We start from the raw sequence: 21,070 nt of genomic DNA on the forward strand, positions 1-21,070 counted from the left end.
ACATTCCATTACCTGGGTGAAAGGCTGAGATAGCAGCTAAGTGCACTCTAACCAAGGAAAGGGACAAGCCCTCCTGTACCAGACCCCATAGGTAATCTAAAATCAACAGGATGGGGGTTTGCGAGGGAGATAGCCCTCTGTGAGACACACAGACTGAAAACCTTTTCCACTTAGCCAAATAAGTCACTCTCATGGAGGGTTTTCTACTATTTAACAATACTTCCTTTATGGGATCTGAACAGGCCAGTTCCAAGTCCCTCAGCCACAGAGCATCCACGCTGTGAGGTGCAGCAACTGGAGATTGGGATGTTGCAGTCTCCCCTCTTGCTGCGTCAGCAGGTCCAGCCGCATCGGCAACATCATCAGCTTGCGGATCAACAGGTGCAGGAAGGTGGAGTACCAGTGCTGACGGGCCCATGCCAGAGCCACCGAGATGGTCAATGCCCTGTCTGAGCGAATTTTGAGGAGGACCCTGTGAACTAGTGGAATTGGAGGAAGCACATACATCAGCTTACCCGACCAGGGGACACTGAAGGCGTCTGCCCAGGACCCCGGGCTCTGATTGTGGTAGGAGCAAAACATCCCGCATTTCGCATTGAGGTGGGAAGTAAACAGGTCCATCTGGGGATAACCCCCCACTTCCAGAAAATAGAATGAACGACCTCCAGGTGGAGAGACCACGCGTGATCCATAAAGGACCTGCTGAGTTGGTCCGCCAGTGAATTGTGCACAGCTGGCATGTAAAGGGCCTGCAGCATGATGTTGTGCTGTTTGTCAGTTGCGCCCCTACAAACTCTATTGACAGAGATGGGACCAACACCGACTTTCCCTTGTCGATCTAGAGACCGAGGCTTACAAAGGTTTGACGGATCAACTGTATATGCTGAACCACCTGCTCCCTGGAACAGCCCTTGACTAGCCAGTCACCCAGGTATGGGAACAGCTGCACCCGTTGCCTGTGGAGATGTGCTGCTACTATCACCATGCATTGGCTGAGGATCTTTGGGGCTGCAGACAGACCAAAAGGCAGGACCGTGAACTGATAATGGTTCCGATCTGCCATGAACCTTAGAAACCTCCTGCAAAGAAGGTAGACTGAAATATGGGTCCTGTAAGTTGAGAGCTGCGAACCAATCTCCCTGCTCCAGCATTGGGAGTATGAAACCCAGGGGTATCATACAAAATTCTATCTTTTTCACGAACTCGTTGAGACCTCTTAAGTCCAGGATGAGCCTCAAGCCCCACTTTGGTTCAGAATTAGGAAATACCAGGAATAAAACCCCTGTCCCCTGAACCTGGGAGGAACTTCTATGGCCCCAGAACCCAGGAGGGATTTCAATTCCTGCTGTAACAGGGTCTCATGAGAGGGGTCCCTGAAGAAGGACAGTGAAGGGGTAGGGAAGTGGGGCATGAGAATAGCATATCCCCTCTCTACCATATGCCAGACCCACCAGTCTGTGGTGATGCTGCACCACATAGAGTAAAACGGGTATAGGTCAAAAGAAAAAAGTGGGGATGCTGGAGTGGGTGAGATTGACTCAACACTCCCGACCATCCCATCACAACTGAGGCTTGGGTCCCTGTGGGGCCTTTTGGTGGCCTTGAGGTTGCTGGCCTGAATGGTGCCTGCCCATCCTGTTCCGCCCTCTACTGCCCTCCCTTTGTGGCTGCGGACACTGTCTTTGCTAAGGATGGGGGTTAAAATGCCTGCATTGGTTGTCAGGTGTATACAGGCCCAACAAGCTGAGGGTGGCCCTGGACTCTTTCAGACTATGCAATCTTTTATCTATCTTACCTGAAAATGTGGTAGGGCCATCAAAGGAGAGGTCCTGAATCCTCTGCTGGACCTCATGAGGCAGGCCAGAAACCTGCAACCAAGCCCTCGTATGCATTGCCACTTCAGAGGCCAGAACCCTCATGGCAGCATCTGAACCATCCAATACTGCCTGCAGGGCTGCCCTTGACATCAGTTTGTTCTCCTCCACCATGGCTGTGAAGTCCTGCTTAGCTTCGAGTGGCACCATCTCAGAGAAGCTAGACAGGGCACCGAATGTATTATAAGCATACCTGCTAACCAGAGCCAGCTGGTTAGCAATTCTTAATTGCACCCCTCCCATCAAATAGACTTTCCTCCCACAGAGGCCCAGGCATTTAGCTTCTCTATTTGTCACGGAGGGACCCTGGAGCCCTTGGCGCTCTCTATGGTTAGCAGTGTCCACTTCCAGGGAGTCAGGTGGGGTGTGTGTGAACAAATGTTCATTGCCCTGGGATGGGACAAAATACCATCTCTCATTCCTACAGGCCAGAGGAACAGAAAAAGCAGGGGTCTGCCAAACCATTTCAGCTGTAGTGGCAATTATTTTGATTATGGGCAGAGCCACCCTGGTGGGGCCTGTGGAGAACAAAATGCCTGTGACAGGGTCCATTTCATTCCAGACCTCCTCTGCTTGCACCCCCAAGTTTTGGGCCACTCTCCTAAGGAGCTGTTGAAAAGCCCTGCCATCATCCAATACAGGTGAGGCCGAAGATCCCACCACCACCTCATCCGGGTAGGAAGAAGATGATAGTCCTTGCACCTCCATTTGGAGGGGAAGGGCAGTAGTGACCTCTTCAGGCACTTGGTCCCCATGGAAATCATGGGCAAACCAGGGTGCACCATAGGCAGAGTTGGCATAGGCACCGGCTGGCCAGAAAACCCCACCACAGGTGGCACAAATGGCACCGTTATCATTCCCTGCACTTGAGTCGTTGCTGGTGCCTGCCCCATCAGCACCGGAGGTACAATTACAGATGGCTCTGCACCAAAGGGGTCCACTCCTGCTGCGATGGCACAGACAATAGCGCCGAGGTCGACGCCAACAAAGTGGACGCAGGTGGCTTCACCATGACTGCCGCTTCCTGTCTCTGCCGGTGGTGGGGCACCCAGTGATATCGACAGTGCCAAGCACGGGATTGACAGGTCCCTGGCACCATTAAAGGCACTCCAACAGCCTGGCCCTGTGCCTCGTGAAATGCCACGGGGTCCAGAACAGCCACTGCTGAGTCACCTGTGAAGCCAGCGGCAAACCTGTATCATCTGAGCAATGACTACGACAGCTCTGGTGTGACCTTGTCAAGCTCCCACTCCATTCGGAGCTCAAGTAAAAGGAGTCCAACTCCGATGCTGATTCAGAAGCATATGACCACAGCAGGGCCATTGGAGTCGATGCCTATGTCATGTCCTCTGAGGACGGTGCTGGTGCATAGGGCACCTGAAAATGGCCCACAGTCTACTGGGTTGACACCAGAGTGCTCGGCACCAAATACTGTGTCGGTGCTGGCGTCAACGTGAGCGCAGGGTTTGGTGCTGGTGTCATGTCCAATTGCTCTGTTTCAGTGCTACAGTGCCTGTCCTCCATAGACATAAAAGGACCCAGCACCGTCATCTGCAGAAGTTCTTGTGCTGCTCGAAATGCCTCTGGCTTTGAGGGCAAGTCCAGCACCTACAGGCTCCTGCTCCACACCAGCTTCAACAGACACACTTCCTGCCCTTCGTCAGTGTGCACTGGGGCCGTGGACTTGAGGTCACCCCGCTTGACTTTGGCAGGAAATGCCTCTCGTGCCTCGTCCTCTTCATTGGCACTGGCGATTGACTCCTATGGTGCCGAGAAGGCGCCGGTGCTTGTACCTGCTCTCGGTGCCAGGAGTCCTTAGGCAGCAACGTGGTTGATGGCGCCGGTGCACTTTGCATTGAGTGGGCTCCACTCTCCACTCCTGCTGGAGACTCTTGAGACCTAAGAGCCGCCTCCATTAAGAGGACTTTAAGGCATTGGGCCCTATCTGTCAAAGTTCAGGGCTTAAAGGCCTTACAAATAGGACAGCGATCATGCAAGTGTCCTTCCCCCAAGCAAATCAAACAGGCTGAATGGGGGTCACTTCTGGGCATATGTTTGCCACATTTTGAACAAGTCTAGAAGCCTGGGGAGGCAGGTGTTCCCCAGCGCCGAGGTGCCAAGGAGGACAGAAAGCCCTGCCTCTGCTATTAGTTAAACCACTAACTATCAAGTACTGAAACTATTTACACTTCTTCAAGAACTATGTACGCTACAATAGGTTACTAGCTAAAGAATTGAGCAGAGAAAGCAAGAGCTCCAATGACCGGCAGCACGGCAAGGAGGAAGTGAGCAGGGGAGGGGGAGGGCAGTGGATATATTTGTCACCATATTGGTGCCACTCCAGGGGGTGCTGCACTGAACCTATGGCTACTGGCTAGGGCAAAAAGCTTCCAGCAACTGGGCATGTGTCTGCGCACACCCAACTTGGAACAGACATAAGTAATCACTCAAAGAAGAACTCAGCACTCTTGCCAGCAGTGTTCTGCCTCTTAGCCATGAGCCACGACGTGGCTGTCGACAGAGCTGTTATGCTGTATTAAATGAGTAGAGATGTCTAAGTAAGAGAGAGAGACATCTGAAAATGGCTCTCAATTTTTCATAGAGACAATATGGGGGAGGTAATATCTTTAATTGGGCCAATTTCTGTCAGCGGCAGAGAGAAGCCTTCAAGCCTACACACGTCTTCTCCAGACCTAACAGTATAGCTGTGTCTAACAATTACATCTACAGTACAAGCTTCATTATCCGGCATCCTTGGGGAATGTGGATTGCTGGATAATAAAATGTGCCAGTTACGCAATCTGGGCCCGCCGGCCCCACTCCTGATGGTCCTGGTTGGGCAGTCAGCCCTCCTCTGCCAATGCCCCGGTAGCTGCTCTGCAGCTGCTGGGCCCAGCCAGGCAGCTATGGCCAGCTGGACATGCCAGTTAACCGAGCATGCTAGTTATACGAATGCCACATAATATGGCTTTTACTGTACTTAGAATAATGTTCCAAATCTTGAAAATGGACCAGTTTTTTGATTGCAAAACTGTTTTCCTAAGCAGTGTTTGCTGTGAGTTAATGTTTGGTAGAGCAACTAACATTCCAGACACCTTTCCCACCCTAAAGATAAATAAAAGACAATGACTGCGAAGAATGGTTTTTTTCCACTTCTCACATAAGCTAGTCAAAGCCTCTTCAAGAAGCAGACTATAGATCAATAATTGGCCTGAAAACACAGGTGAGAAATGTGTCTGGAATGTTAGTTGCTCTACCAAACATTAACACAGAGCTGTGTGGATGCTCCATGGGGCGGGGGCCTTTCTCCACAGATAGGGCATCCAGATCAATGGGCAGTCCTGTCTGCTGTGCTTCCTGCTGTCTGTTATTCTGTATTAAATGAGTAGAGATGTCAAAGAGAGACAGACATCTGAATACGACTCTCCATTTTTCAGAGAAACTATATGGGGGAGGTAATATCTTTTATTGGGCCAATTTCTGTCAGAGGCAGAGAGAAGCTTTCACGCCTACATACAGTTCTTCTTCAGAATGACTTTTCCCACATGAATAGCCCCATTGAACACAATGAGATTAAGCCTATGCAGAAGTGGGTCTGTCCCACAAAAGCTCATCACCTAATAAATCATTTTGTTAGTCTTTAAAGTGCCATATGACTGCTGTTTTGTTTTGTTAGAATACAGATTAACACAGCTACCTCTCTGTTATTAGTCACAAGTGTAAGTGTTTGACACTTAGAGCTAAGAATTTACATTCTCCATGTGGAGACACACAGACTTTGATTTTTGGCTGCTGTGGTGTAATGGAAGTACAGATATAATGGGAAGTAAATGTAGCTGTCATACTGTACCTAAAGAAGGAATATCCTCATCTGTCAAACCACAGTTGTTTAGCTGGAGAGTTTTTAACTTGCTCACATGATGGAGCCGAAGAGCAAGTGGTTTCAGAGCCCCCCCTATTGAATCATTCCAAGAAAGATTGAGCTCCTCCAGCTCTGGCACAAAAGGTAACACCGCAACTAGAAGTAAAACAAACAGCAAAAATAATCCACTTAATTTGTGAATGTGTGCATGTCAATATGCCTCAGTGCAGGGGTGCTTTTCTAAACTAATATAGTAACATGATACAGAGTGATTTGTCTTTTAAATAAATACTTTGTGCCTCAGCTTTCCTATCTGTAGAAAGGGTATAAGGCTATCTACTTGCCTCACAGCACTGCTGTGTCACTTAAATTGTTACTTAATGTTGCAAAATACTTTGGGATCATCATGATGAAAATGCTGAAAAGAAGGAAGTATTATCAGCTAGAGAGTGGAAAAGAGGGCAGGGGTGGACTATTTCTTTGGCAAATGAGAGTAGAGAACTCTGTTCCATAATACATTTTCAGTAGGTAGATAGGAAAACTTATGCTTACCCAGCTCTATTAAATCAGTTGCATCTAATGCACAATTATTTAGGTCCATATACCTGCTGTTGGGCTTCTTGCCCAGCTTCTGCATGAATTGCTTAACTCTCCACATACTAGATCTTGTGTCTATTTTGGAAATGAGATGAGGCTTGTCTGCATAACCAAAAAACAGGGTTGTGGTTACCTCTACAAGTAAATCCTACCAAGAGATTTTGTCTTGTGCAACTACAATTGTCATCTTAAGACATAATGAAACATACTAACTCAGGAAGCATTTTTGGAATGACTGCATTCCCATTTTAGAGGTCACTAGTGGAACTACTGAACCATGTCAATCGACCATTGTTACCTGAGTAATGGGAACAGGTGCATTATGCCCTGGTTGATGATACCAGATGCTGAATGAGAGAAAAATGTTGATCTACACTGTAGACTTTTGATGTTAAGAGGACCACATCTAGCATATGAAATCCTTGTAATTCAGTAAGCTGATATAGTCTATGTACCCCTGCACCAGTCTTGCAAAACAGTACTATAACCACCTCAGTTCAGCTTGATTATTATAGTGCTGGTAGAGACTGAAAGCACAGCAACAGAGCTTCACCAGTTAAATTAATCCTTGTGGTGCAGTCTCAGTGTTTCTGCTCTCCCTTCAGGGACAGCTCTGAACACTACTTCTACTGTTTGTTTGCATGTCCAATAGATACTGAGGTGGTTCTTGGATGGTCTTGGATCTGCTCAAGAACTTCTCTTTCATCTTATTTATTCATTCCAATGTGTAAGAAAGTAAAATATCCCAGCCTTTAGAAACACTAAACACATATGTAAAATTTTACCTAATATCCTGGCCAAATAAAAGCAGCCAAAACTGCATAAAAGACAATAGCCCTCTTTTTCCATAGACTCCTTCTCCACCCTTTTGCAAATCTCACTTTCCACCAGCCTTTCAATGACAGCTTTATTTCAACCACGTTGCAGAGGTTAATAGCAACCTTATATACACACAAAAATTGGACATGTTTCCACCTTCCCAATACCAAGTGGTAATACCTGCTCTTGTTGTCTTAAAATTACTCTAGCAGCATTGTGGGCAGAGTCTGACCTCAAACACAGGTAAACAAAGCTGCCACTTGAGGGGCTGATGTCCCACATAAACTCTACAACTTCTGGTCTGCCTTCATCCTTGACCTCTGGCATTAGGAACCAAGGGAGGGAGGAACTCAAAAGCCTAATCTCTCCCTCCAGCTTCTGGAACATGGGCTCCAGTTCTTACTTTGTGTCCCTCAGATTATAAAGCACAGAATGACAGTAGCTTAATTAGGAGAAAACAACACATAAAAATTAAACTACTAGCAACAAACCACAGGATTCTGACTAGCCAGTAGTAAAACTAAGCATTCATTCATTAATACATTTCTAACACATCCATCACTGTGGTATCAACATTACCTGCTACAGGGGGAACTTGCTCCTCATTCTGATTATCTGGCCTAGAGTTATGGATTTCTGCACCTTCACTTTCTGTTTTGCTTTTGCCATTTGAGTTCTCAGCGTGTAAGCCCCTGAAGATTCTGGTGCCTGACAAGCACTTTTCCCAGGAGGATTTCGTCCTTTGGATTTGGTTCATAATCAACTGAAGGTGGTATCTCTTCAAGATGCCCTCTTCATATATATCCTGGGAACTCTGGTTTACTCCTTTCAGAAAACTGACAAACATAAGCAGAACTCTTTTTAGCAATGTTTATTATTGGTCACCTCCTCCCCCACCAAAATAGTGGATACAATCAGGAATATCTTTGTTACTTTCCCACCATTCTCTCCAAGTCAGTATCAATGGTACATCATTCAGTGGACCAGATTCTATTTTCATCCCAATGCTTGTTGCCTTCAGAGTGAGGTGAGGGCATTCAGTGTCACAATAGAGGTGCTCAATATTTTGCACAATGGACCCAAGTCTCTACTGTGTTGGTGCTATTTTATGTTGGTTCATTGACCAGAGTAATGCTAAAGCCAGATCATTCTGTCGGTGGAGGGGGATCACCGAATGGGTAGTTCCCTTCTCTCCTCCCTTCTAACATCCATATGGATATTATTTGCAGATATCCCTTTGCCAAATGTTGAGGTGGGAATGACATCGTGAGCTCAAACTGGCTTCAGTGGACCTAGGATTTTACCATCTATGTTTACAGAAGCCAGAAAAGCCTTGTGATTTGCTTTTACCAGCTAATTTCAGGTTTGAGGCAAGCATTACTTTCCTTCTTTCAAAAAGAAAAACAAACTTATAAAGTAACACCAGAAACACTGGGCCCTTGATATATAGTTCTCATACTATTTTACTAGCAACTAGGCTGAAACATTCCTTTTACATACAGCTAATTTACATGCCACGCTGTTTTTAAATGTTTTATTTGGTTTTCACGATGTTCTGTTGGAAAGTGTGTGAAGTGACAAGTGTTTAAGAGGTGGAAAAGGAAAACTTTTTAATACAATTAATTAGTTGATTAATCGCAACTATGTTTCTCCTGACTAGTGCACCAAACAAACGATATAATACAAAGCAGAATTTTATATATATATATACACACACACTGTAAAGCCATTCTGTTTACATTTGTAACTTTTCATGCACTGGGACTTTAATATTTTAACAGACAAAGGTACGTACCTGTCTTTCCATTTTTGGAATAAAGGATCAGTTGCACTTTTTAAAGCACTGTCAAGGACTGGAAAACAAATGCACTGTGCTCTAAAAGTGAAGTTCTCTCCTCCTTAAGTACCAGATTTTTCTGGGTGTTTTAATTTTGTTGTTGTCTGGCAGAGAGTTTCTATCTTCACAAACTTGAAATCAGCTGTTCTGTACAAACAGGTTGATCAAATGCAATTTGTACCTGTATAGCTGTTTGTTCTGTGAATTTTGAACTGTCAGGTCTTGCAAGATATTTATCAAGTGAAACATTCTTTTTATAACCAGATCAATGAATAATTCGTTTGACTAGCTTTGTCAGTTTGCTTTTAGAATAAATTAGAGTAAAAAAATAAGGAAGTCATGACATAGACTTGGGTACTTATCTTTCTACCTCCTACAGGTTGTGGAACTAGCTGATTGTAGAAGGGCTGAGTCAGTTTATAGATCAAATTACAAGACTATCAGAAGAAAAAAGCTCTTTGTTATTCCCACCTCTTCGCTCACCCTCAATTTGCTCCAAAAGGACTGCAGGAGTGTGCGCTAAGCAGAGCGTTTAAACAGTTTGCATACTTTGGTTGGAAATGTTTTAGTAAGAGAGATAACACAAGCTAGCTTGTTTTTGTTCACTTTAGATCCTCAATTACCTGGGCTGTAAGTGATACAGTTCTATGGGCCAAACTTGAAATCCTTGCTCAATCATAGCTCCCACTGAAGTCAGTTGTGTCTGAGTAATGTTTGGAGGAGCTATCTCTTTGTGTTTATCTGTGCAACAATATCAGTTCAGTTATGGGTTGAATGGAGTCCACAAATCAAGATACACGATCAAATAAGGGACAGGGAGATATGAAGGGGAAGGGTGGCTCCTCCAAGCCCTGGGGGAGCCGGGAAGGATGCAGCGGTTGCTGGCACTCCCTGGGAGCCCCAGGGAAGCAGGAGTCACTGGCGATCCCCGAGCCCTGGGGAAGCAGCAGGTGCCCATGTTCTCCCTGCTTCCCCAATGCTCAGGGAAGTGAGGGGAGAACGTCCCAGATATGGGACAATTAGTTCCTTTTAAAAAATAAGTAGGGACGCCTTTTTGGCATCCCAAATACGGGACTATCCCACCACCCTACCATAACTACTACTAGCAGGGACTGAGCTAGACTGCATGACATGCCAGGCAAAGACAGACTTTGTTGCCTCCCCAATCCCCATTTGTTAAACCTGAATACCTTACAGCATCCTGAGCCTGACCCCGCAGTTGATTGCTGGGTCACTTGCCCTAAATCTGGTCCTGACTACTAGTAAGCGATTTTGTTTACTACAGTCACAGAAGAAAGGCTAACAACTGTATGGCTCTTGGAGACTGAATTACTGAACTTGTCCATATTGATAGGACAATATACGGAAACTTGTTCTGCCATTGCCTGTGCTGTCTCTGTTTTTGGGTAAACAGAGTACCTTCAAGTCCACAACTGTGAGAATAGTCCCTGGAGTGAACATTAACTCCCTTCAAATAATACATTATAAAAATTAAGGAGTATGAGTTACATTCTACATTCTCAAAGGAGTCTGTGTCCCCAGTACACAGAAAACTACTGTGATCAGAGGTCCAGAGATAATAAATCATGAACCCATCAAAGATACTGCCAAACTAAAGGGTAGTTGGCAAAGAACAACAAATTGATCAGGATAGGGGCTGGAGGGACCAGTTTGAAAGCAATTATGTAGTTTGCCTGAAAGACAGGTGGTGTGGGAAAACATGAAAGCAGTCTGCAAATAGCTGCAAGGTTTAAACAACAAGGAGAGGGAGGAATTATCTAGGGTGAAGCACAGGGGTATAGCTGGGAGTAAACAGGATGAGATTAAGACAGGAAAAACCTGGACTGAATATCAGGAAAATCTTCTTGACACTATTAGGCAGTGAATGAGTCTCCCAATTGTGCTGCAGGTGTTTAAACTAGACTAGAAAAAAGAGTAGAAAATGCACTGCAGGGAACTTACTACACTTGCTGACAGGGAAATGGATAAGTTGGCCTAACACAGTGATTACTATTATTATTATTATTTCTCCTGATTATTTTCGATAAATGGTGAATGTCTTTAAAAGCCCAACAATGAACAACTCATACCTAAATAGCAAATAATGGCCATGTGTACACTAGCCAAAAACTTCAAAATGGCCACGCAAATGGCCATTTCGAAGTTTACTAATGAAGTGCTGAAATATATATTCAGCGCCTCATTAGCATGCGGGCGACCGCGGCACTTTGAAATTGACGCGGCTCTCCGCCGAGCGGCTCATCCAGACGGGGCTCCTTTTCGAAAGGACCCTGGCTACTTCGAAGTCTCCTTATTCCCATCTGCTCATAGGAATAAGGGGACTTTGAAGTAGCCGGCGTCCTTTCGAAAAGGAGCCCCATCTGGACGAGCCGCGTCAATTTCGAAGTGCCGCGGCTGCCTGCATGCTAATGAGGCGCTGAATATGTATTTCAGTGCTTCATTAGTAAACTTCGAAATGGCCATTTGCATGGCCATTTTGAAGTTTTTGGCTAGTGTAGACGTAGCCTACATGTGATTTCAAAACGTTGAATAACTCCACGCCCACCCCCCATATTTGACAGGCAGAAGCAAAAGAGATCTAGTGTCCTCCAAAGGGAGAGAAGGTTTAGGAGTGAAAGTCAGGAAGATAGTGGTACAAACACACACATGTAAATTGTGAGGAAATAGAATATGTAAAAAATTTGTAAACATCCTGTCATGAGCATGTATCACATTACAAACCATTACACTGTTCATCACTGCGCACTGTGATTACAAAAAGTACGGTTTAATGTTATTTATTAAGGACTGTCTCATATTCACATGTATGGAGGCTCTTGATTTATTGAGTTAATTGAATATGAAAAAAAAATGGTTCTTCTTGCTATTTTAGTTGCTGACCCATGGCCTAACAGGTCTTTTCCATCTCCAGGTACTATAATTCTCCAAGTAGGTCTTTATTGGCCTTTGCCATTCGTTAATATGATCTTATACCAGGATTGGTAATACTATCCTGATTCCTCATGCTTGTATCTTTCCATGGGTGATACCATTTTGACTGGTTCAAACCTCTGAGCTACATTTATATCATCTTACTATATTCTATTTCATCACATCTCTGAGTACCTCATCTCACATTTGCTGCCACTGCCAAACCAACTCCAGCCTGTTAGACCCAGTACCTTGCCTTGCTCTTTTCTTTCTTCTTTGGGAATCCAGTGCTGGTGACTGAAATGTGGACAAGCTGTTCCCTTCTTTCCTGCAACGAAGGGTCAGAAGCTGATGGAGTAGAATGCTGCATGCTCATTGCAACTCCAGGGAGGCAGTTAAAATGCAATTTTTAGAAAACTGATTAAAGTTCTTTACCTTAAACCTAACATTAATGCTTTGACACTAGTGTTTTCTGTGGCACACTGTCCATTCAGAAATGCTTTCATTATTACAGGTCTTTAAAGGATTGTGTGGAAAACCTAGTGCAACAGTAACAGCAGCTACTGTTACTATAAGGACGGAAATGCTAGTTGTAAGTGACCTGATTTCCTACCCTTTTAGGATGTACCTCTGGCTTTACTTGCAGTAGCTATGGTGGCAAAGGGGACAGCAGAGTGATTTCAGTTCAGAGCAGGATGAATCTGGTCAGTGCTACTGTTTGGAAATGGTCCAGTTTGTGGTCTGGGATTAGTATGTGCTGCATATTGCAGTGTGTGGGCCTGGTCATGTTCTCCTTACTCAACAGTGCAATGGTTGACTTTTCCTCCAATGAGCACTCTTACATTTTGGTTCTATGGCTGTGTGATGAAGTCTCTGTGTCTTCTTCCCCTAGTTAGGACTCTGGCACTTGACAGGGCAAAACTGCCCTTTGTTGTTACCAAAAGATCAGATGTGTCTCTCAGGTGATATGAAGACCAGTGGTATGTGCCCAGTGGTATGGTTGGAGTGCTCCATGCACACATGCTTTCATCAGCCCTTTCTGTTGTATAATAAATGGGGTGAGGAAAGGCACAGAATCTGCTCTAGAAGAAACTAGTTTAAAATGCATTCTGCTCAGCATCCATTGTAGACAGATTAATTTGGAGTTTTGTACTTTGCCTCATTGTGACTCCTTAATCCAGCATATATTCCCAGGGCATAATACCATTAGAAGATTAGTGCCACAAATTGATGTGGGGGAAAAAAAAGGGATTTGCAAACACTGAAATCCTATATTCTATGTACTTAATCACAGTATCATTTTGGGGATTTTCTCTTCAGCTTAGTAGTGCCTCTTATAACATAAATCCACCCTCCAAATTATCTATTTCATGTACCTATTTTCAAAAGTACCTCAGTTAAAACAGCACAGAACATAAGTACAGTGCACCAAATTTACCCCACTCTGATTCCAGTCTCATCAATAGAGTTACTCAGGGATGAATTTGGCATAAACACTATACAAAATTTAAGGTTTTTATACATTTAATAAGCAAGAATTTTTTTTAAAGTTATTTTGAATTCAGACTATAACATTTAATTGCACAGCCAGGCATCTTTGCTTCTTCCCCCCTCCCTCCCAATGTGTGCAACTTCTCAAGACAGAGATCTGGTCTTTGGGTATGATCGTGCATCCAGGGGCATCAATTTCTCCAGTTTCTGGGGATGCTTGACCTCTGCCCTCCCCTCCTACCTCTATCCCACCCTATTCTTTCCACCAAGACCTCACCCCCATCCAGCCTTTTCTCACACTGTTCCCTTCCCCTACCTCTTTCTGCCCATCCTCCCCATCTCCCATCAGCACTTCATGCACATCACTGAACAGCTGATTGAAATGAGCAAGCTGGGAGGGGAAGAGACTAATTTGTGAGGCTGCCAGTGGGTACTGAGCACTCAGTATTTATTTATATGGGTGCTCCAGCCCCACAGTATCCACAGAGTCAGCACCTATGCCTGCATCTATTGAAGTAAATACAGCAAAGCTCCCAAATTCAGTGGCACCGCACCAGAAATCATCACCTCATCTTAGCAATCAGTATCCCCAAACTGGTCCCATGCTTTATTTGGGTCAGTTTCAGGTCCTGGTTATGTTATCATGGTGTGCCATAACACTGTTGGTGGTTGGACAAAAATAAACTTATTCTAATGTAATTGTTATGGCTGCCCATTCTTCTGTCCTCTTACTCTGTATACCCGCCATTTCATTTCCTTTTCCTGGTGCAGTTGCATTGTTTGCAGCCTCCACTGCTATAATCACTTCATGCATATTCCCAGTTTGGTTTTTATTTGTGTGTTTGATACCCCTTCGGTGTTTGGTGTCACTTACATGCTGCAGCTAAAATGAAATCAAAAGAACTTCTGCCAAAGACAGATGTGCCTCATCTATGCAAAGCTGGTCAAAGTCTTTGGAAACCTTGAAATGCAACCAAGACTACACTACCATTACAGCAAATGACATTACTTGAAGATGAGTGCAAAGGAAATGGCTCCATTTAGAGGTGCTGGAAACAGTTTTATAGGAGGGGTGCTGAGAGCCATTGAACCAACTGTAAAATCCCTGTGTATAATGGTAACCACTTCCAAGTCTGAGGGCACTGCAGCATCAATCCTGTAGTTCCAGCACCTTTCACTCCCTGGACTACTACTGGTGTATGTGTATCTCAGTTGAATTCAGCATGCATATGTGAGGAATGAATTCAGGTGAAAGTCTTTTAGGCTACGTCTATACTAGTGAGTTTTTTTGAAAAAGCCAGGGCTCTTTTGAAAAATCCCATGGTGCGTCTACACACAAAATATGTTCTTCGGATATTAAATCAGAAAAACACAGCACTTTTTCCGATGGCCCAGTTCCTCTCCCAGATGAGGAAGAGTGCCTTTTTCCAAGATGCATCTGATGAAGGTCTTTGCCCACGAAAGCTTATGCTCCAAAATATCTGCTAGTCTATAACATGCCACAAGACTTCTTGTTGTTCTCGAAGCTACAGACTAACACGGCTACCTCTCTGATATTTTTTCTGAGACACTCTTTTGGAAAAAAAAATGTATAGACACTCTGGGGGCCCTTTTTTCTAAAGAGCAGTCTTCATGCCACTGAATTTTTTGATCCCTGGCTCATCCTTTCGAAAGAGCAGGGGCCGTGTGGACTCTCTAACAAAAGAATGGATCAATTTTTTCAGTCCGCTTTTTTGTGTGTGGATGCACTCTTTTGAAAGAAGTTTTTTCGAGAGAGATCTTCTGGAAGAACTTCTTTCAAAGGATCGCTGTAGTGTAGATGGAGCCTAAGGCTGGGTCCACACAGAGCTGCTCTCCCAACAGCTCCATGCCAATGAGCAGCCTTGCAGTAGCAAATTGCTGCTCATTAGCATGGTTCCACATCTCATTAGCATAGCTGTGCGAGATCTCACTCTCAGCATAGGGGGGTGCCAGCAGTAAAGAGGCCGTGTGGGTGTGCCGCTGCCAGCAAAAAGCCCCTCTGTAGCCAGCCCCCTTTGTCAGGCCCCACTTTTCATCCCTGCAATGAGCAGGACCGTCATCCCGTCAGCCTGTCTAATGTAATCCAAACAGAAGGAAATTCAGGTTATGTTCATATGAAAAAAACCCAGCCCTTGGGGGCTGTGACAGAGGGGCTTTTTGCCAGCAGGGCCATGTCCATATGGCCTATTTAATGCCAGCACCTCCCTCTGCTGAGAGCGAGATCTCACGCGGCTATGCTAATAAGCCATGGGCCCATGCTAATGAGAAGCCATTTGCAATTGTGAGGCTGCTCATTAACATGGAGCTGCTGGGAGAGCGGCTCTGTTTAGACCAAGCCTAAGAGTTTAGCCTTTAACTGATTCTGCTAGACTGGGGTCCACATAGTGGAGGACGGGCCCCTCCAGCGGGGTATGAAATTTCATAAGGGGACGCAGCATGATCAGCTTCTGGGTCTCAGGCTCATTCATCTAATTAAAAATGTTGAAATATGTTACTATTTTTATGTAGGTGTATTCACATTTACATACTAATTCATAAAGTTTTTTCATTCTAAATTCTTATTTTCTTACACATGCTGATTTTTTTTTCTTATGAACAGAATCGAAATTTCCTTCTGTTTGGATTACATTAGACAGGCTGGTGGGAGGAGGGTCCTACTAATAGCAGGGGTGAAAAGTGGGGCCTGACAAAAGTTTGCTCACCCATGTGCTAAACAACCTGTTTTCTTGGGTGGCTGTTTAACTCAGGTTTCACTGGGTTATGAAACCTAAAACCAACGCCTTATTTCAATATTTATCTAAGGTCTTAGAATGACCAGAAAACCACCGAAGTTACACTGATTGAATTACAAAGGACATACCAAACACTCCCACAAACAATAATGGACATGAGTAATTTTGTATGAATAATTCTGATGAACTCACTGAGACTACTCATGCACACAAGGGTTGTAGAACTATCACTTCAGATTTGAATTTTTTACTGTGTTTTTTACATTTCAAAAATACCATTCAAAATGTTCCTTACTAGAGGTTTTTCATTGTTTTCTCCTATAGTAGTGGATTGAAATGTTAATACTCCCAAACTGGGCTTTTTCTTCTGTCCTGAATGTGACCTTCAAACTTTCTCAGTTAAGATGCTGTAGTAGTTTCCTGAAGGAAGAGTATGAACTCTTTAGAGTGCTTATCTATTCTCCCCAACAGTTCACTGTAGCAATAAAGGGGCAAAGCATACATTCTTTTATACACAGGCAAGGGGCTCTACCCATATGTATGTAAAATTGGGGCTAAAAGTCATTCAATTTAAGTGTTTTAAAAATTAATTTACCTTTTAGCTAATTTTCATTCCCAAGAATCACATTGAGAATGTGCTTTGATTTTATAAAAAGTGTGATTCATAATATGAAATGTATCTCTACATTACAGTACCATGTTTGTGTTCTTAGTGCTTTGATATTAACTTATTTTGAGAACTGCAGGGTTAGAAGAATACATTTGCAATATTTTATGTAGTATTACCATTTCCCAGTTTGTCAAAGAAGCTTTTTAGTGCTGAAAATTCTTTTTGGTTGAATTTATGCCAGGAGTAATCCCCTTTCAGTTAATCATTTGCATGAATGGGTAATCTCCTGAGTTCATACAAGGTCTGTAAACTATATTAATTACTATAGAACTAATTAGAAATCAACAGAATCACAGGATCAGTGTTTCTTTCATATGGTACCATCTGGTATAACAGATCTGCTTCTACAGGCCTCACTTCAGGAAAATTCTCTATTAAATTCTATTGAACCTTAGCCAGAATAAGTATTATTGGAATGAACATGCTTGTGTTTGGTGATAAGCAATTAAGTCTAAAGTATTTTTGATAGTAATCTTAAATGATACATCTGACAAAGTGGGTCTCGGCCCGCCTCTTCCACCTGGGTGGGTCTGTAGTAGACCTCTAGCATGACACCCTTAATTTTGGCCCCTTTCAACCTAACCCAAAGACTCTCATTGCACCTCCTAGGTCCATCTCCACCTCAGTCCCCCGTTTACCCCACCTATCCTTTCTGAGTAAGCTGTTCACTTGTATACCAATATTCCAGCTGTGTGTATTGTCCAACCAAGTCTCTGTGATACCAACTAGGTCAAAGCTGTGTTTATCAGGACTTCAAGTTCTTCCTGCTTATTACCCATACTTCTTGCATTTGTATATAGGTATATAAGATATTGATCTGGTTTTGCTTCTCAGTTCTGCCTAGTCCCTCCTTTTTCTCTGCTATTATAGCCCACGTTCCCTCCCATTTCGGACCCAACTCCAAGTCACTATGGTTTTCAGTTACCTGTGGGCTTTGGTCACCTGCTCACGTCAAACCTAGTTTAAAGCCCTCCATGCTAGGTTAACCAGTCTCAGTCCAAATTCAGTCTTCCCCTTCCTCAAAAGGTGAACTCCATCTCTGTTTAGCAGTTCTTGGAATAGCATCCCATGGTCAAGGAATCAAAGTCAAATCCCTGCTGGTGACACTATCTTCACAGCCAGGCATACACCTCCATAATGCACCTGTCATACTTCTTGAACTTATAATAACTTCCCCTTTTGTATACTTCCTCACAGGCGGCTTTGTCCAATATCTTCCTTTACACCACCATTTTCAAACACTAATACAAATACTGCCAGCTGAGCCATGTAAATCATATCCATTGTTTATGTCAAATTGGAGGGAAGATTGCTCTGCCTCCAATTATTTTCCCACAGTTGACAGACCTCTTGTTATAAGACTTAGATTTGTCTTGTCTTGCCTCTGTATTTGCAGTCAGTTGCACACCACTAGCTGGATAAATAAGTCTTTGCCTATTTGTAAATTCTTTGAATAGAATCTGATTTGCTTCATCCATTGTTTCCTTCACCACTTCACCATCACTTACAACCTGTTGTTTTGCAGGTATGTGGTCATGTCTGACAGGTGGTCAGGGCCAGCCTTCTCTTTTGCAAAGGTTTCAGAAAGATATTCTTGGGTTCTCAAGGTATCTAAAATTTTGTCTTACACTTCTGAAGTCTCCTTTTTATATAGTACTCTTCAAATGTCTTATGATACATAATATAGTGATCCTCCAAGTTATTCTCTTAGCTAATGGTGTCACTGATGCATGTTGACAGTTTACATGGAGCAGTCGGGCTTATTCCATGATCTCTGCATCATTCTTTAAATGGTTAAACAACCAATAACTTGAGTATTTGGATGCCTGGGGAGTTAAACTAATAAAGGGACATAAAAGCTAAGTGTTTGATTGCAGCATTTTAAGCAAAGTCCTTAGCCTGTCCTTGGAGTTTTGGGTTAGTATTCAAGGTCTCAGCCCCTACATCAGCCTCACCCAGCACTCTTCCAAGCAGGTGCAAGAAAACCTTCTTAACTGGCCTACTGGACCCTGATCAGTCAGTGTCTCCTTCTGAATGATTTAATCCCCTGGAAATCTAAGTCTTGATGGTGGCCTGGTCTAAGAGGATTTTTCTTAACTACAGAGTTATCAGGGCACTGATGCTTCCAGCAGGTTACAAAGGACTGATAGGTCCAGTCACAATGACATCAGAGATGATTTCCTCTCCCCTCCAGTGTTCAGCTCTTGATTACATTTGGCTCAATTAACCATAGCTTCCCTTCCATTTCTTAGCTCCCTTCTACATTTCATCCTTCGGGTCTCTCTTTGCTCTCCATGTTGCTCTCCCCACTTTCATTCCAGTGAAAATGTACAACTGGGGTAGTCCTAAAAGTATAAATAGATGTGTGGCAGCAAATCACTGAATGATTCAGAACCCTGTCCTTCCAGGTCAGTATAATCCAGCCAAGACCAACTACTGACAGATGTGCTTAGTGACTCCTTCAGAAAATTGTTATCATCCCATTTCCCCAAAACATGCGAGAATCCTGTTTCAAGAAGCCAACTCTGAATGTCACTGATGTTGAAACTACTTCTGCATCTCCAGCCTCCTGTTGCTAGACAAAATCAAAGAAAAACAGCCTAATTATATGGATGGCTTTGTTTCACCTTGAGAGGACCTTTTTGCCTGTCTGTCTATATTAAACCCTCTATTTTCCAACAAACTTTCTGAGAGATTCTTGAGGCAAGACCTGGTTCTTGGTCTGCTGGGGAAAGCTGCCAACTGACACAGTGTTTTCTAGCTTTAGGATGCAGCCATGCTACTTAAAAATTGTCTGATTAGGAAAAAATTTTGAGAAGTAGTTCTACTAATTACATTTCAGATGTCAAGCTTTGGCATGTAGATACCTGGCTGCATGGATGGAAAAAACAAATGGGAAAAATTATTCTTGAGCATAGAATGCTTCCTAGCACTACTTAGGTTTGTATGGGTCTGAACAACTGTCTTAAAAAAAAGTTTCTCAGTCTATGCCAGCTAGGGCGGGCTGACAAAATTATATTTGTGAAATGATTTTCAAGATCTGATACGGGAAACTGTCTGAAGATGGTGGATTTGGCCTCCATGGCCTTGTTCATGGTGAATCTACACTAGGTAATCCACAAAACAATGTCCACAGAAGAGAAAATTTATGTTATGCAACCCTGCAACAAGGCTTCAAAATTAATGCCATAATATTCCTTAGGAAAAGCATCATTCATGGTAAATAACCTCTCTTTGTTGGTGAAAACTTCTTTCCATGAGCAATGTTCAGTGGGATTGGTTCAGTTTTTTCAGGTTTTGCCATTAAGTTAGCAGTTTTTTGGGTCATTGTATACTGTTGCTTCATTTAGGTTCCCTCCCTTTCCTGAATATTCATGCAGGAGCACAGGGGGCTAACAGTTTGAAGAACTTTAGTAAGTTTCCTTTTGGCTGAGACTGTTATGAGAAGAAACAAATAGCTGGCTGACATTTTAGAGTCTGTCCTTTACTATGTATTTACTTTGAGAGGTGTTAACTCGCTGACAGTGAGAATTAAAGAGTAAACTGTCAGCTTGAGCAGTATAACCATCTTGATCCCTGTGTTAGCCTCACAATATGCTTAACAGGATTTTCATCCCCTAGCTCCCCCCAGTCTAATAGGATACATAATTCTGAACTATATGCTTGTCAAACAGCAGAAGCATGTAGCTTCTAAAAATCAATAGAAAAATGAGTACAAGTGGATGTAATTCTGAACCTTCTCTTGTATTTCTTTTGGGAACAGTAAGATTTTAAGTGAATGCACCAAGCATCTTAAAGGCTAACAAGAGATTAGCAGGTTAACTGTTAAAATAGGTTTATCAGATCAGCATGGTGCTCTTCTTGTAATTATGTTTTTACAGCCTCTTTAATAGACGGTATAGGAAAAGGGCTTGTGATGTCAGAGTGGATACAGCTTGAAAAGAGGGATAAAGCTAATCAACATCAGTTGAATTTGTATTTAAAGCAAAGTCAGCGTTAGTTAAGACAGTTTTTGACGTGTTAATCTGCATGTGCTTTAAAAGCTGCCAATCATGTGACTAAGGCGGCTTGAAATGAAGGCTGATGGTGAACACACAAATTCTTGGATGTTTATGGTGTATTCTTTTATTTTGAAACTAAAGTCTTCCTAATAAGTGTAAGTATACATGTTAATGGAAAAAATGCTAATCGTTTTAGCGTAATGTGCAGTACTGTCATAGTTATAAAATATCAGGA

The 21,070-nt window shown here is 43.3% G+C and overlaps 1 protein-coding gene across 1 annotated transcript in view; it reads right to left on the reverse strand.

The window, feature by feature from the left end:
- LRRC31 (leucine rich repeat containing 31) overlaps nt 1-21,070 on the reverse strand; it is a 53,377-nt gene that overhangs the window by 18,932 nt on the left and 13,375 nt on the right. Inside the window, exons 2-4 of the mRNA XM_075004542.1 lie at nt 7,732-7,988; nt 6,289-6,435; nt 5,725-5,892 (exon numbers count right to left, since the gene is read on the reverse strand). Of these exons, the coding sequence (XP_074860643.1) occupies nt 5,725-5,892; nt 6,289-6,435; nt 7,732-7,988 (572 nt within the window). The remainder of the gene's footprint in view (nt 1-5,724; nt 5,893-6,288; nt 6,436-7,731; nt 7,989-21,070) is intronic.

Source organism: Carettochelys insculpta, chromosome 10, assembly GCF_033958435.1.
Source record: "Carettochelys insculpta isolate YL-2023 chromosome 10, ASM3395843v1, whole genome shotgun sequence".
In the NCBI taxonomy this organism is placed as follows: domain Eukaryota; kingdom Metazoa; phylum Chordata; order Testudines; family Carettochelyidae; genus Carettochelys; species Carettochelys insculpta.